Source organism: Apus apus, chromosome 17, assembly GCF_020740795.1.
Source record: "Apus apus isolate bApuApu2 chromosome 17, bApuApu2.pri.cur, whole genome shotgun sequence".
Taxonomy (NCBI): Eukaryota; Metazoa; Chordata; class Aves; order Apodiformes; family Apodidae; genus Apus; species Apus apus.
Window position 1 is genome coordinate 549940 of NC_067298.1, and position 12776 is coordinate 562715.

Genomic DNA, 12776 nt, shown 5'->3' on the forward strand with positions numbered 1-12776 from the left:
TAGCCTTGTTTCTCATTAGCAGCTGAATCATTTTAGCAGGAACTTTTCCAGCAACATTCAGCCTGAGTCAGACACCTGGTCTCAAACATTTCAGCCCAAACAGTGAGTTTGGCATTTTTTTATGTAAAAGAAGATGAGGGTCTTATCATTAGAAATCTCAGGCAGGTGTAACTGTTGCTGTTACCAATGTGGGCTTCAGTAGTGCAGAGCATTGTTACACTTTGCAGAACCAGCACTGACATCTCTAGGAGACACCTCCTGGTCCCTGGGGCACATCCCAGTGTGGGACCTGAGCAGAGTGGGAAGTGAAGAGCACCTGGGACATGCAGGATCCCCAGGGAGGCCCTGGGGCACTCTAGTGCCATCTTGTCTGTAGCTTTTCCACAGAATTGCCATTCCTCAGGTTTTTCATGCATGGAAAGGTCTTCTGTTCTCCAACCCCTTTTTGTGCCATGGGGCAGATTGTCTCAGTGTGTTTCTCTCCAGGACCTCTCTCTTCCTTCATCTACACTTGCAGTTGGGCCTTTCCTTGCTCTCAGGAGTGTTTCTTGTGAGTAGAGAGGGGTGAGAGGCTTTGTGGTGTGAGGGGCTGCCAAAAAAACCTTCAACCCCGTGGGAGGGGGGTCGCTGGGGTGCATTGCAAGGATGGGGCTTTCCTTCCCTCTTCCCCCCAAGTGCTTTTGCTGCAAGCCAGGTTCGTGGCTCTAGTGTCGTGGGCAATACCAGCCAGGGCTGCATATTTTGTGGTGCATCTGACGTTTTGCTCTGACAATCAGAAAAACCTGGGGACTAGCACAGACCCTGCACTTCCCCCTTGCAGCCACAATCCCCCCCCCTCCCCGATGTACTTTCCCGTGGCAGGGTTACCTGGAGCAAACCAAACCCATTCCCCATCCTCCTTACTCAGACTTAACACCATATGTAAATGAGTTTTCCCCAGCAAATGGGTTTTTGTTCAGTGTCAACCAATGGGGTCAGTGGCCAGTGGCCCCAAGCCACACGGGAGGGCACAGGGGGAGCAGAGCTGGATCTGGGTGCTCCACCCCAATGACTCCAAGCTCCCAGGGCCATGCACTGTGGCTGCACTGTGCAGAACTTCACCGCTGCCATGGCTGGTGCTCATCCATGCTTTGCCATTTTGCTGCAGCAAGCATGGGCACAAACCTCCTCCCCAGCTCAGGCAGCTTCCATGGCCCCAGGGGACATCCCTGAAGGGCCACAGCATCCGGGGTCACTCAGCAGGCACAGCACAATGCTGGACAGGGGCTGGTGGCATGCAGCAATGCAGAAGCTCCCGGTTCATTCCCAGCTGCTCCAAAACCTCAAACCTGCCAGCAGCAGGCTTGAAGGGACACGATGCTGTAGGGGACCAGGGCCCCCCTCCTTCTGCCTCCATGGGGGCTTTCTGTTTACCTCGCAGTTCAGAAAGCTCATGGGACCCCCCTTCTCTGGCTGCTCCATCTCAGTTGTCCACCACTTTGACTGAAGAGCAGTTGTTTCCTTCACCAATATGGCCCTGCAAGATGGTATCCTTGAAGGTATCTTCAGTGTCCCCTGGGAGCAAAGCCCCTCCCCAGCAGAGAAGGGGCAGGATGCCCCTCTCAGCACCAGGATGATGCACACAAGACTTGCTCCTGCAGAAAAGAAATAATGGCTTGGGCTGAGCAAGCAATTTTCTGGCAAAAAATTTATCTGGGAAAAGGACAATTTTAAGGAGACTGAGACTATTCATAAATTCAAGTCAAATTTAGAGATTGCTTTCAGCCCCTGGCTTCTTCTATCCTCCCCTTTCCCTTCCCCTCTCCCCTGAATTATTGTTTGCAAAAATTAAAACAAAATGTTTTGGGGTTTTCGTTTGTTTAAAAAAGCAATTTGCATTTTGGAAATTGCCAAAATATAAGTTTTAAAAGGGTGGGGTTTTTTTGAAAGGGCAGCATTGTCATTGCTGAATGAAAACTACAGAGAGGAATGTGTCCTGGGAGATGCAGGGCGCTGGGACGTGGGGCCCGGAGGACACAGAAGACCACAACCACCTCTCCCACCACACACTCCAGCCTGCACCTCCCACTCACCCATCTCCTTTCATTCTTCCAAATGGAAAATCCTGCCTAGCTTGACCTTCTTCAACGCATTCATTTGACCAAGTAACTGTTTTTAATGCGAGATGCTTCTGTTGTAGTTTCTTCACCCTGCTCCAAACCACAGCTTTCCTCTTTTCTGCTCCAACCTTCTCCAGGTTTCTGAACATCTGCATTTAAGTGATATCTGGTTATTCATACCAGAGCCCAGCAACCCAGGTAGAGACAGTTTGATGAAGCTCTGTACATCTGTGTGCAATAAAGTCAGTGAACAAAAGGCTTGTGAGGTCCTTGGCAAAATATGAGATCAGGAGACAGCAGCACTGAGTTTAGTCAAGCAACTGGAGCCAAAACCTTTCATGGGAGAGGCTTCAGCACCTGGCACACTTTCAGCCCATAGTTAGGTCTGCAGCCCACGCCAGGAGGTCTTCTCCACTGGATGAAAAGCAAAGTGTGGGGAGCGTAGGTGATGCCAGTCTTGGGAGGTGATTTTTATTACAGCTGGCGCAGATGTTCATAGAAAGAAAAGATGGGTTGCTAAAGAGCCACTTAGTGTGGCAGGAAAACACAAACCAAGAAGCGCTGACTGGAAATTAAAGCCAGGCCAATTCATGTTAGGAACAAGGCAAATGCTTCAGCACAGCAGGAGATTAACCACCAGCCCAGGGAGAGGGTGGGCGGGAGCCACGTTTCCTGAGCACGCCGTCCAGGGAAAATGTGGCCACAAAGCACCCTGACCTGCTGCTGGGTCCCGGCTGGGACTCACAGCTAGGCCCAGGGATTGCTGTGTGCCCAGGCGCTGCCCACACTCAGCATCTCCCAGCTCCCACTGCCAGTTTTCTCTGAGGCTGTAGCATCATTTTGATGGATCCCATCACCCCATGTCCTAGGCTTGTCTCCAGCAAGGACTTTATGATGCATTGATGGGTCATTTTGCATTGCCCTAGTTCTTCCATCCCTATGCACTATTGTGAGGAAAAAATAGGATGGCTATTTGCCTTCAGTCACACCAAGCCTCTGCCATTGGGCATCTGCAACCACATCAGGCTACAGACAGAGCTGCCAGCTAGCAATGGTCACTCAGGACCAGGCACTCTGCGTAAGCACAGGAGACAGTAATTTCAGTTAAAACCACTCTCCTTGGATCAATTTGACCCCTTCTGTCTCCACAACCAGGTGGCTTGGAGGGGGTGGCTCATGGAAAAGCAGCCTTATGCACAGGGTTGGGAGGCACTCCAAGCCCAGGGGTGTCGTCGGTGCCCTGGGAGTGCAGGTGGAAGGAGGGGACAGAGCCAAGGCTAAGCTGACAGCCAAAAAAACCCCAAGAAGTCCCAGTGGATGGGTGGCTGTTGCTCCCTGTCTGCTTGAAGGCAGCTCACAGGGAGGCCAAGGGCAGGATGCTGGGCATGGAGAGGGGCTTGTCCAGCCCACACCTTCTCCCAGCTCATTCTTGCCCTCCTGGGAGGGTTTATATCTTGAGGCATATTCACAGTCTTTTGTTCTGGATGAGGACAGGGACAGCTGTTTTGGGAAGCTCCTTAAAGCTTCATCTGAGATTCAGCTTCTTGCCTTCCCCAGATACTGGGTTTTCCCCTCCCTGGAAAATCAATCTCAAGTGAGTCCCCGGGAGCAGGGCTGCCAGCAGCTCTGCACACTCCACTTATTCCTCCATATTCCCAAGCAGCTCTGCCTTGCTGGGACCAACTGAAACATTTGCAAAGATCTTGAGAAAATTCCCAGAGTTCTGCTTGCCTGGCTTGGCAAAAGCATTTCTGCTTATCAACCAGCACAAAGAAATGCGAAGATTTCCATTCACTCTTCGGGTGGGCTCAGCTCTGAATTTTAAAAAGGGATTTGCCAATGCAGTCTTGCAAAATATTTGAGTACCAAGTCCAGCTCTCCTAAAATACAAGTTTTACGAGGAGGTGGTGGGCTTTCATGCTCTTTGGAAAACACGTACTTGTGTCAGCTTCAAGGAAAAACTAGGTCTTCTCTGAGGCCATGCCACCTCCCTGGAGAAGTATCTCCTTATGTTGATCAACAGAGACTAAATCCCATGGTTTGTAGCACCAAAGGAAGCAGCTCTGCTCTGGACACAGGTTGAGAGAGTTGGGGTGTTCAGCTTGGAGAACAGAAGGCTCCAGGGAGACCTTAGAGCACCTTCCAGTGCCTGAAGGGGCTCCAGGAAAGCTGGGGAGGGAGAGAGATAGGAGGAGGGGAAACAGTTTTAAGCTGAAAGAGGGGAGATTTGGATGAGATAGTAGGAAGAAGTTCTTTCCTGTGAGGGTGGTGAGACACTGGCCCAGGTTGCCCAGGGAAGCTGTGGCCAGGATGTGTTCAAGGTCAGGATGTGTGGGGCTTAGACCAATCTGGTCTAGTGGGAGGTGTCCTTGCCCATGGCACGGGTTGGATCTAGATGATTCTGAGGGTCCCTTCCAACCCAAACCAGTCTGGGATTCTGTGATTCTATGAAAGGCAAAGTGTCTCAAGGCTTTGAACAATTAAGATGTCCCCACATGACCACAGGTGACAGCAGGGGTGGCAGACTCTCAGACTAAAGGACTTAGATCTTTTTTTCCTCTGCTTGCAGGGAGCCCTGAGGCCATGCCATTGATACAGGTGTCACCTTGGTGATTAGCTGTAGCCAAGAGGACATCTTTCATGTTTCAGCCTTGGTGCACCTCTCAACTGGTCCATGCCTGGTTGAAGGCTCTGTTCTGAGCAGAGGTACCTCAACCTGGTGCCTCCAGCACTCCCAGGAAAAGAGTTTGATCTCAGCAGCTTGCTCACCTCACTGCAAAACAAGGATTGGGACTTCAAAAGGGCCACTTTCTTCCCAAAAGCTTAGCTGATGTGTCCTACAGGGCAGGAATCCCATCTAAGACCCTGTTTATCAAGCCCTGACTGAGTGGCTGCTGGGGTGCTCCTAGCAAAGTCTGAAGAGCTCTTCCTGGAATGAAGATGGAAGAGAAAAAACCTCCTACAGGGGAGGCAGAAAGTGCTTGGCAAGTGGTCCTGTGCTACTTTCAGATGCCAACAGGCTGTTTGGGTGTGGATGCAGCAAATGGGTCTGTGGGACTGAGCAGATATTAAAAGTAGCAATTCCCTCCAGATGCAGGAGCTGTGTCTCCAGTCTCCCTGATGGAGTCTCCAGAATGGGAGATGACAAACGTACCCGCAGGCTGGTGAGCTCATCTGAGGAGAAGCAAACCGCAGTTCAAAGTGGTGGCCCCACTTGGTGTCAGGAATCTCACTTTCTCACAGCTGGTGAACAGCTCTTGGGCCACTCTTCTCACCATTAGCACGTTGGTGGCTGCTTCTCCTGCTCTGCCAGCTTTTGTGGGGACATGAGGTTGTGCCTCACCACGTCGGCCAGAGGAATTCAGTTTGCAAAGCATGGAGAGAGCAATCTCCATCCTGCTGCTTGGACGTGATCAGAGGATTTTCCTCTCCACTTTGCTTTCCTATCATGAGTTAGCTGGGGATTGTTCCCAAGAAATAATCCAGAACTACACTGTCATTTTCTGGGCTGAAATTTGATAATTAAACAAATATAGCATGGCTTTGTCTTGGGCAAGCACCATAAGGTAAACAGGAAGGAATGAGGGATTAAGATGTCTCTGCTCTAAAGGAAGGTGACAAGCCCAGAGCCGTGACACCTTCGTTTGGAGGCGAGAGGCCCAGCTGTGGGCTGGCACTGCACAGACACATTGTTCAGGGGCGAAGAGCAAATAAAAGCAAAGGGAAAAGAAAACAAGCTGTAAGATTCTCAGCAAAGCACAGAGCCCCAGCAACTGCCTCTTGATGTTGCTGTGACAGCTCTAGGGAGAGGCAGGCGAGGGGTCAAGCTTTTGAAGTCTTTAAGTTCTCCTTTGCAAAGGCCCCTGTTAAAATAGACCCAGTGTTGACATTAGGCCGCATATGGTGGAGAAATTGGGCATCTCCCGGCAGGTTCAGTCCCAGCACATGCAATCAAAGCAGAGAGGAACTTTTTGGTCTTTGACTAACGGGTCTGTCCCAGTGGTGGGATGATAGATGTGGAGGCAGAGGTGAGGTTTTATTGGCATAGTCAGGGCTGCAAACATGCAACAGAGCTGTGTGCTACTGGTCCCAGGCATGGGAAGGAAAGCCAGGACAGAAGCTACCTAGGAAGGTCTTGAAATGTTTGGAAATCACACATATATTGGAACTGGTGAGACTGGGAGTACTGGAAAGGTCGGGCAGGTGATGGGAGTGGGACTTCACAGAAGTCTGGGGGGGGTGTTTTGTACTGAGCAGTAGCACAATGTGATGTAGCACATGCCAGAGCAGAGGAGAGGGGAGATGAGCTGCACTCACATGGGACAAAGCACCCAGGAAAAAGCTGGAGGCACAGCTGGGGGGTTGTTGTTGTGTTTCTGAACCCTGGATGTGCTCCCTGCCCTCTCAGCCCTGCCTGCACCCCACTTTTAATTTGCCTTAAGCATGGGGAGAGGCAATATTGCATGTCACATAGTGAAAAGAGGTCTTGGTGACCTCAGCTTCCCTTCCAAAAAGCTGGACTTGCTACACACCACTGGTCAAGGAGGGACATGGAGCTCCTGGAGCAAGTCCAGAGGAGGGCCACAAAGATGATCAGAAGGCTTGAGCACCTCACCTACAAGGACAGGCTGAGAGAGTTGGGGTGTTCATCCTGGAGAAGAGAAGGCTCCAGAGAGACCTTAGAGCACCTTCCAGTGCCTGAAGGGGCTACAGGAAAGTGGGGAGGGACTTGGGACAGGGAGTGATGGGACAAGAGGTAATGGATTAAAACTGGAAGAGAGCAGATTTAGGTTAGACATTAGGAAGAAATCCTTCAGTGTGAGGACAGTGAGGCACTAGTCCAGGTTGTCCAGGGAAGCTGTGGATGTCCCCTCTCTGGAGGCACTCAGGGCCAGGTGGTATGGGGCTTGGAGCAGCCTGATCTAGTGGGAGGTGTCCCAGCCAATTCGGGAGGGGTTGGATTTAAACTATCTTTAAGGTCCCTTCCAACCCAAACCATTCGATGATTCTATGATGATTCCATGATGTGGTTTTGCCGTTGGCTTCCCATAGCCCGAGGTGTCAGCAGAGCATCCCACCCTGTAACACCCTTGCTGCAGTGGGACAGCGGGACAGGACCTCGAGGATCCCCATCCCCACTGCAGGAGCTCCCGGGGTCGTCCCCCGGGTGGCCAGGCACAGGTACTGATGCTCTTGGCTCTTTGCCTCTCGCAGCCTGCAACTGCAACCTGCACGCCCGGCGCTGCCGCTTCAACATGGAGCTGTACAAGCTGTCGGGGCGCAAGAGCGGCGGCGTCTGCCTCAACTGCCGGCACAACACGGCGGGGCGGCACTGCCACTACTGCAAGGAGGGCTTCTACAGGGACCTCAGCAAGCCCATCTCCCACCGCAAGGCCTGCAAAGGTACCGGGTCGGGAGGGGGACACGGCTGGGACCAAACGATTCCTTCTCCTTCCAACCCCTTCCGGCCACTCCTGCTACCACAGCTCTCGTCAAACTCCTGCCACTCCTCCCTCCCCCAAACCTTTTAAGTGACTTTTCTTGCCCCCACATCCCCACCATCACTGCTCCCTGGTGTCCCTCAGCCTACTGATGAGAACAACACCACCAAAATACAAAAAGTCCTCACCGCTGAGGATGACTTTAAATTATTTCAGGTTTTATCACTTATAAATCGTGCTTCATCTCCTCTGATAACCAGAGCTAACTTGGTCACCACACGTGTGAGGAAAGAGTTACACAGATCCCAGGTACCGGGTCCATCTCCTGCTCCCACCCTCCACTCGTACCCCACAACCAGCTTTTAACCCCCACAAAAAACATGTCATTCCTCCAGACAAATCAAGAACAGTAAAATGGGAAACAATTTCATTTTGAGCTCAGCAAGCAAAGTTTTTTGAGGTTTCCTCTTCTCCTACAGTTGATGTGAAGGGAAGGGGGGCTTCAGCTGGGGCAGGAACAGCAATAAGCAATTCCTGCAAATGAACTTTTTTAACTCTCAGCTGTCTGATGGAAGAGGTAGAAATCCTGACCCTGAGACATGGCTGAGGGAATCAAGCAAACATTCAAAAGCCAGATTAGAAGATGCTGAGTTTTCCCACAGAGAGTTTCAGCTCTTTTCTCTCTAAAGACTAATTTCAACAAGAAATGGGAAACTTTTTGGCCCAAACTGGGTATTTTTGGCTGGAAATCTTTGAGTCTTCAGTGTTTTCAGTTTTTTAATGAAAATGCTTCTTCGTGGTTCTTTGTTTTGGTTTGGTTTGTATTTGTTTTGGTTTCGGGTTTTTTTGTTTGTTTGCTTCTTTTCCCACTGAAAACAAACACTCTTTGCCAAGCAGAAAATGCAATCACTTATTTAGCCAGCCCTACACTTCCCCTTGTTTTTCACCTGGTAAAAAATAATTTCAACAAGACATTTTCAACCCACTCTATGCTGAGGCTTCTAACAAGCTCCAGCTTCAGCTGAAGCCTGGGCTGGTGGGATGCAAACCCAGGCTGTGGCTCTGGGGGAAAAAAGGAGCTGCTGTTTTGGGGTCCAAGGAGCCAGAAAGTTGGGTAGGGCTCGGAGGGCTGAGCCCCAACACCCAGCACCCTGCTGAACCCCAGCTCCAGCAGCAAGCTGCCTGCCATGCCTCACCCCCTGGCCCTGAGCCGGGATGTGTTGTAATAAACTGCTTCTTTCTGCTTTCGTGGCCGGGTCGCAGCTGAAGTAACAGGGTGTTAGATTGAGGGCAACAAAGGGAAATGGTGAAGGTGTGGGATCTTCTCAAGAAGGGCCAGGCAGCAATCCCCTTCACCCCTGGGCAGCAATGCAGGAGGGCACCCATCACCCCTGGGCAGCAATGGGCTTGCAGAGGCATTTGCTGACATCCAGAGCCTGATGCTCAGTTGCCTTCCTGCTCACCAGAAAGAGTTTTGGGGTGGCAGGGTGGTGGTGGGAATTCCCACCCTTCCCCAAGCCCAGTTAACTCCTTCCCAGGGCTGGGTCTATCCCAGCTGTCTCCCCAGCATGGAGAGTCCTGGGGATAGGACGGGATTTGTCAGAGGGGAGGGCTCTGTCCCAGCCATGGGGTCACTGTGCATCCATAGGGATTCCAGTCCGCTGGGATCAGCACTGGAAGCAGGGAGGGGATTCTCCACTGGAGCATAGTGCTGATCCCCAGCTTTTCAATCCTGCCTTTCATTGGCAGTGATGTCAACACTTAACCCTTTCTATCTTATTGCCCCCAGCATTTCACAGGACCTTCCTCTCTCTTGCTTTTCCCAGCTCTCTTTCCCAGCCATGGAACCTGCTCCCCCTCTCCTGCCCAATGATCCTTGCTGGGCCTCCACTCTTGCTAACCTCTCCATGGCTGGAGGAGACAGAGAGCATGATGCTCTTACCCAAAATGCACAGGGTGGGGAACCTCAGAGCCATGCCATGCCTCAGTTTCCCCAGCCAGGAAGGTGCACACTGGCCTTCGTGAGGCACTCAGCAAGATTTTAAGGCTGAATTTCCCAGCCACTGGGTTATTCTCTTTATTAAATGATCTTTACAACTGTTCTTTTCTCACCCCCCTGCCTTCTCTGACCTCTCGCACTCCTGAAATCTGAGATCACCCACATTTAATCACTTCTCCAGCCCCCCCCTTCCCCCCCCCCCCCCCCAGTTTATAACAAAACTGTGGCTATTGGAGCTAACAGATACAAAGGTTTGTCATAAATATGCTGGGGCAGGGGCAGCTACCGACTCACAGGCTATTAGCACAATTTCACAGTCATTGGGATGGTTTATTGTTGGTGTAATCCATCGTCCCATACAACGGCAGGAGAAATGAAGCTTCCTACAGCAAAGGCATTCCTTTGAAAATGCCTTTTCCTGAGCTCTGTTGATGACACCAGGGTATTTTGTGTTCTCTCTTTGTGTTTTTTCCTGATTTAAGGACAGTTCTGAAAAAAAATTGTTCAAAACAGGGATTTTTAAAAAGCAAACCCTACCAACTATCAGCTTCAGCCATTTCTTCATTGATAACAGTATTAACTGATCATCTCACCAAGCCATCTGCCAGTGGGCAAAGCTCTCCTGGAGTCTCACCTCCACCAAATGTAAATACGTTTATTATTTACATTATTACATTATTATTTACATTAATTAAGAACTTAACCATCCTGTAGCATCTGCCACCTACCTCACAACCACCCAAAATCTCATCTCATCTCATCCAGCAGACTGTTTTTTTCCAAGAAGACTAGATTCTTTCAACCATCACATCACTCTGTTCATGTCCTACAGCTAAACAAATGCACCTCCTGAAGCACCTCTGCCTTGTGAACTGCTAGAGAGCTGCCCAGTGAGCTTGCAGCACACTTCACCACCCTGGCAAGCCTCTGGTGAACTCACAGCAAATATTCCTTGAACGAGTTGCTAAAGAGATTTTTATATTAATTCCACTTCATCAGTTCCACCTAACAGATAGATCCAGCTAAACTGCCTTTCTCCTCACTTGTGTTTCCGACCTCCCACTCCACCCCATGGACTGGGTTATGTACCTCAATTCACAATGTATCTAACTTCAGAAAATTATAGAGGCACCAGTTACGTTCTTTTAAATGGTTGGGTTTGGCATTTATGCAAAAATATCACACAGCAGCAATGTTTTTTACTATTTCTATTTTTTTGTTTTAAATTTGAGAAAAACCTACAAACTATCGGACATGTTGCAGGGCACGGGGTGAGGGTAGGCAGCAAAAGGGGAGCAGGAGGTGGAGCTGGGCAGTGTCCTCCTGCCCAGGTAAGGGCTGGTTTGTTTTTTAATAGCCAAATCAATACATTTTTTTTTAATTCAAAGGTATTTTTTAATGATCTGAAGTTGTCTTAGCAGCACAAGAAGTTGGGCTTTACAGATGATTTTTCCCCTGGTGGTCACAGTGAAGCAGCCAGCCCTCGTTCCTCACCTGTGCATTTGTTTTCAGTTGTTTTCTTGCAAAAAAACAGTAAAAGCAAAAAAAAACCCCACAAAGTTGTCAGTGACCAGAGATGCCCCATGGCACAGCCACGCAACAGGCAAGGGCCTGGCATGAAGTCTGCCAGGCACAGGCAGAGGGGTGGCTGGCGGATGGAGCGGGCATGGCAGGGCCCGGGCTGGAGTGGGGGGCTGGGGAGAGCGGGGGCTGCGGTGCTGGGGACACCAGTTGCTGAAGGCAGCTGGGGCTGCCCAGTCCTTTGGGGTCAGGGTGCACAGCTAATCCCTGCCTGGCCCCTGGTGGGGATCCTGGGGCTGGGGGGGCCCTGTGGCTGCACAGGGAAGGACGGATGGGCTCATCCGCTGGGAGCCAGAGTAGGATGCTCTTGCAGATACCTCAAAATCTGGGTCCTGCACACAGACCCCACAGGTGTGTGGGCTGTCCTGAGGAACAGTAAAACCCCAGGCATCAGAAATTCTGTGTTCATCTTTCAAAATAAGGGCAAATTGTTCCTCCTTTCTCTCTGGTTCTTGAGAGACCATGAAGAGGTTGGACAAGATGATCTCCAGAAGTCCCTTCCAACCCCTGACATTCTGTGATCCTGACATTCTGTGATTCTAACATTCTGTGAAGAGCTCCCAAAGCTCTGAAGCCCTGTTTCCCTTCCTCCTGCTTGCCCTCTGCTCCAAATGATGTTGCAAGTTGAAATTCCACATCTGGGTCCTGTGAAGCTCCGTCATGGGCTGCCATAAATCAGGACCCTGGTGTTAGTTCTTCTGATTAAATTTCCCTCCTGATATTTGCCAGATTATTGGGACTAATGTTATTCCATTGGAACGGAGATTCATCAGGATTTTATAGCCTGGCTGTAAACCAGCTCTGCACCTTGGAAGAAGGATTTTTGATGAAAAGATGATAAACGATGCACGTTATGAATGCACTAGTGCTGGGGCTGCCAGTGTAAACCCCTCGTGAAGGGGCAGGATTTGGCACCTGGGGAGGTCACATGCATTAGATCTTCATGTTTTGGTAAAAAAGCAGGATGGACTGTGGCAGCCCCACGCCCGGGCCCAGCCTGGGAGGTTGCTCCATCTGCCTTGGAGGATTGTTTCGTTTATGCAAAAAACCCCAACCAAAAGCCCTCTCAGCCTACCTGCCCATCCTTTCCTGGACTTGCAAAGGCTCAAGACTTGGACTTTTGCTTTTTTGAGCCAGTTTGGGTTCAAGCATGTGAAGAGTGAGTGTTGTCCCCATAGGCTCAGCCCCGGGTCCTTGATTTCAGATACAGGTTTTCTTCCAACCCAGCTGCAGGAATCTGGGAGATGGGGGGGTGGGGGGGGAGGGGTGTTGGAAACACACTATCGCAGCTGAACTCCTTTGGCTCCTGGTGCTGCTGGAGAGGAGAGCAGAGTCCCTGGTGACAGGGACAGCGTGACGAGTTCCCCGTCTCTCTCCACCGACTATAGAGGGAGCTGCGGGACCAGCTTAGCGCAGCGAGCTCCTTTCCACCAGCCCGAAGCAGGGGAGATGAAGCTCTTCCTGCTGCCTGGAGCCCCACTGAGAAGTCGGGGTGCAGGAGGCAGCCGGAGTCAAACACACATTAGACAACGGAGGCTGGTGTCCCGTAGGCTGGTCCCAGGAAGATCAGTCTGTTCGCGGTGCATCTCTGCAGGTCTCAGTTGTGGTCACCATCCCATCAGCCTTGATGTCCCCCGCCACCTCGGTCCCCGATCT

General features: G+C 50.8%; 1 protein-coding gene across 1 annotated transcript in view; it reads left to right on the forward strand.

Moving 5' to 3' along the window:
- The window catches only part of NTN1 (netrin 1), a 106969-nt gene that overhangs the window by 49048 nt on the left and 45145 nt on the right, over positions 1 to 12776 (forward strand). The window contains exon 2 of the mRNA XM_051634777.1: positions 7314 to 7502. Within this exon, the coding sequence (XP_051490737.1) occupies positions 7314 to 7502 (189 nt within the window). The remainder of the gene's footprint in view (positions 1 to 7313; positions 7503 to 12776) is intronic.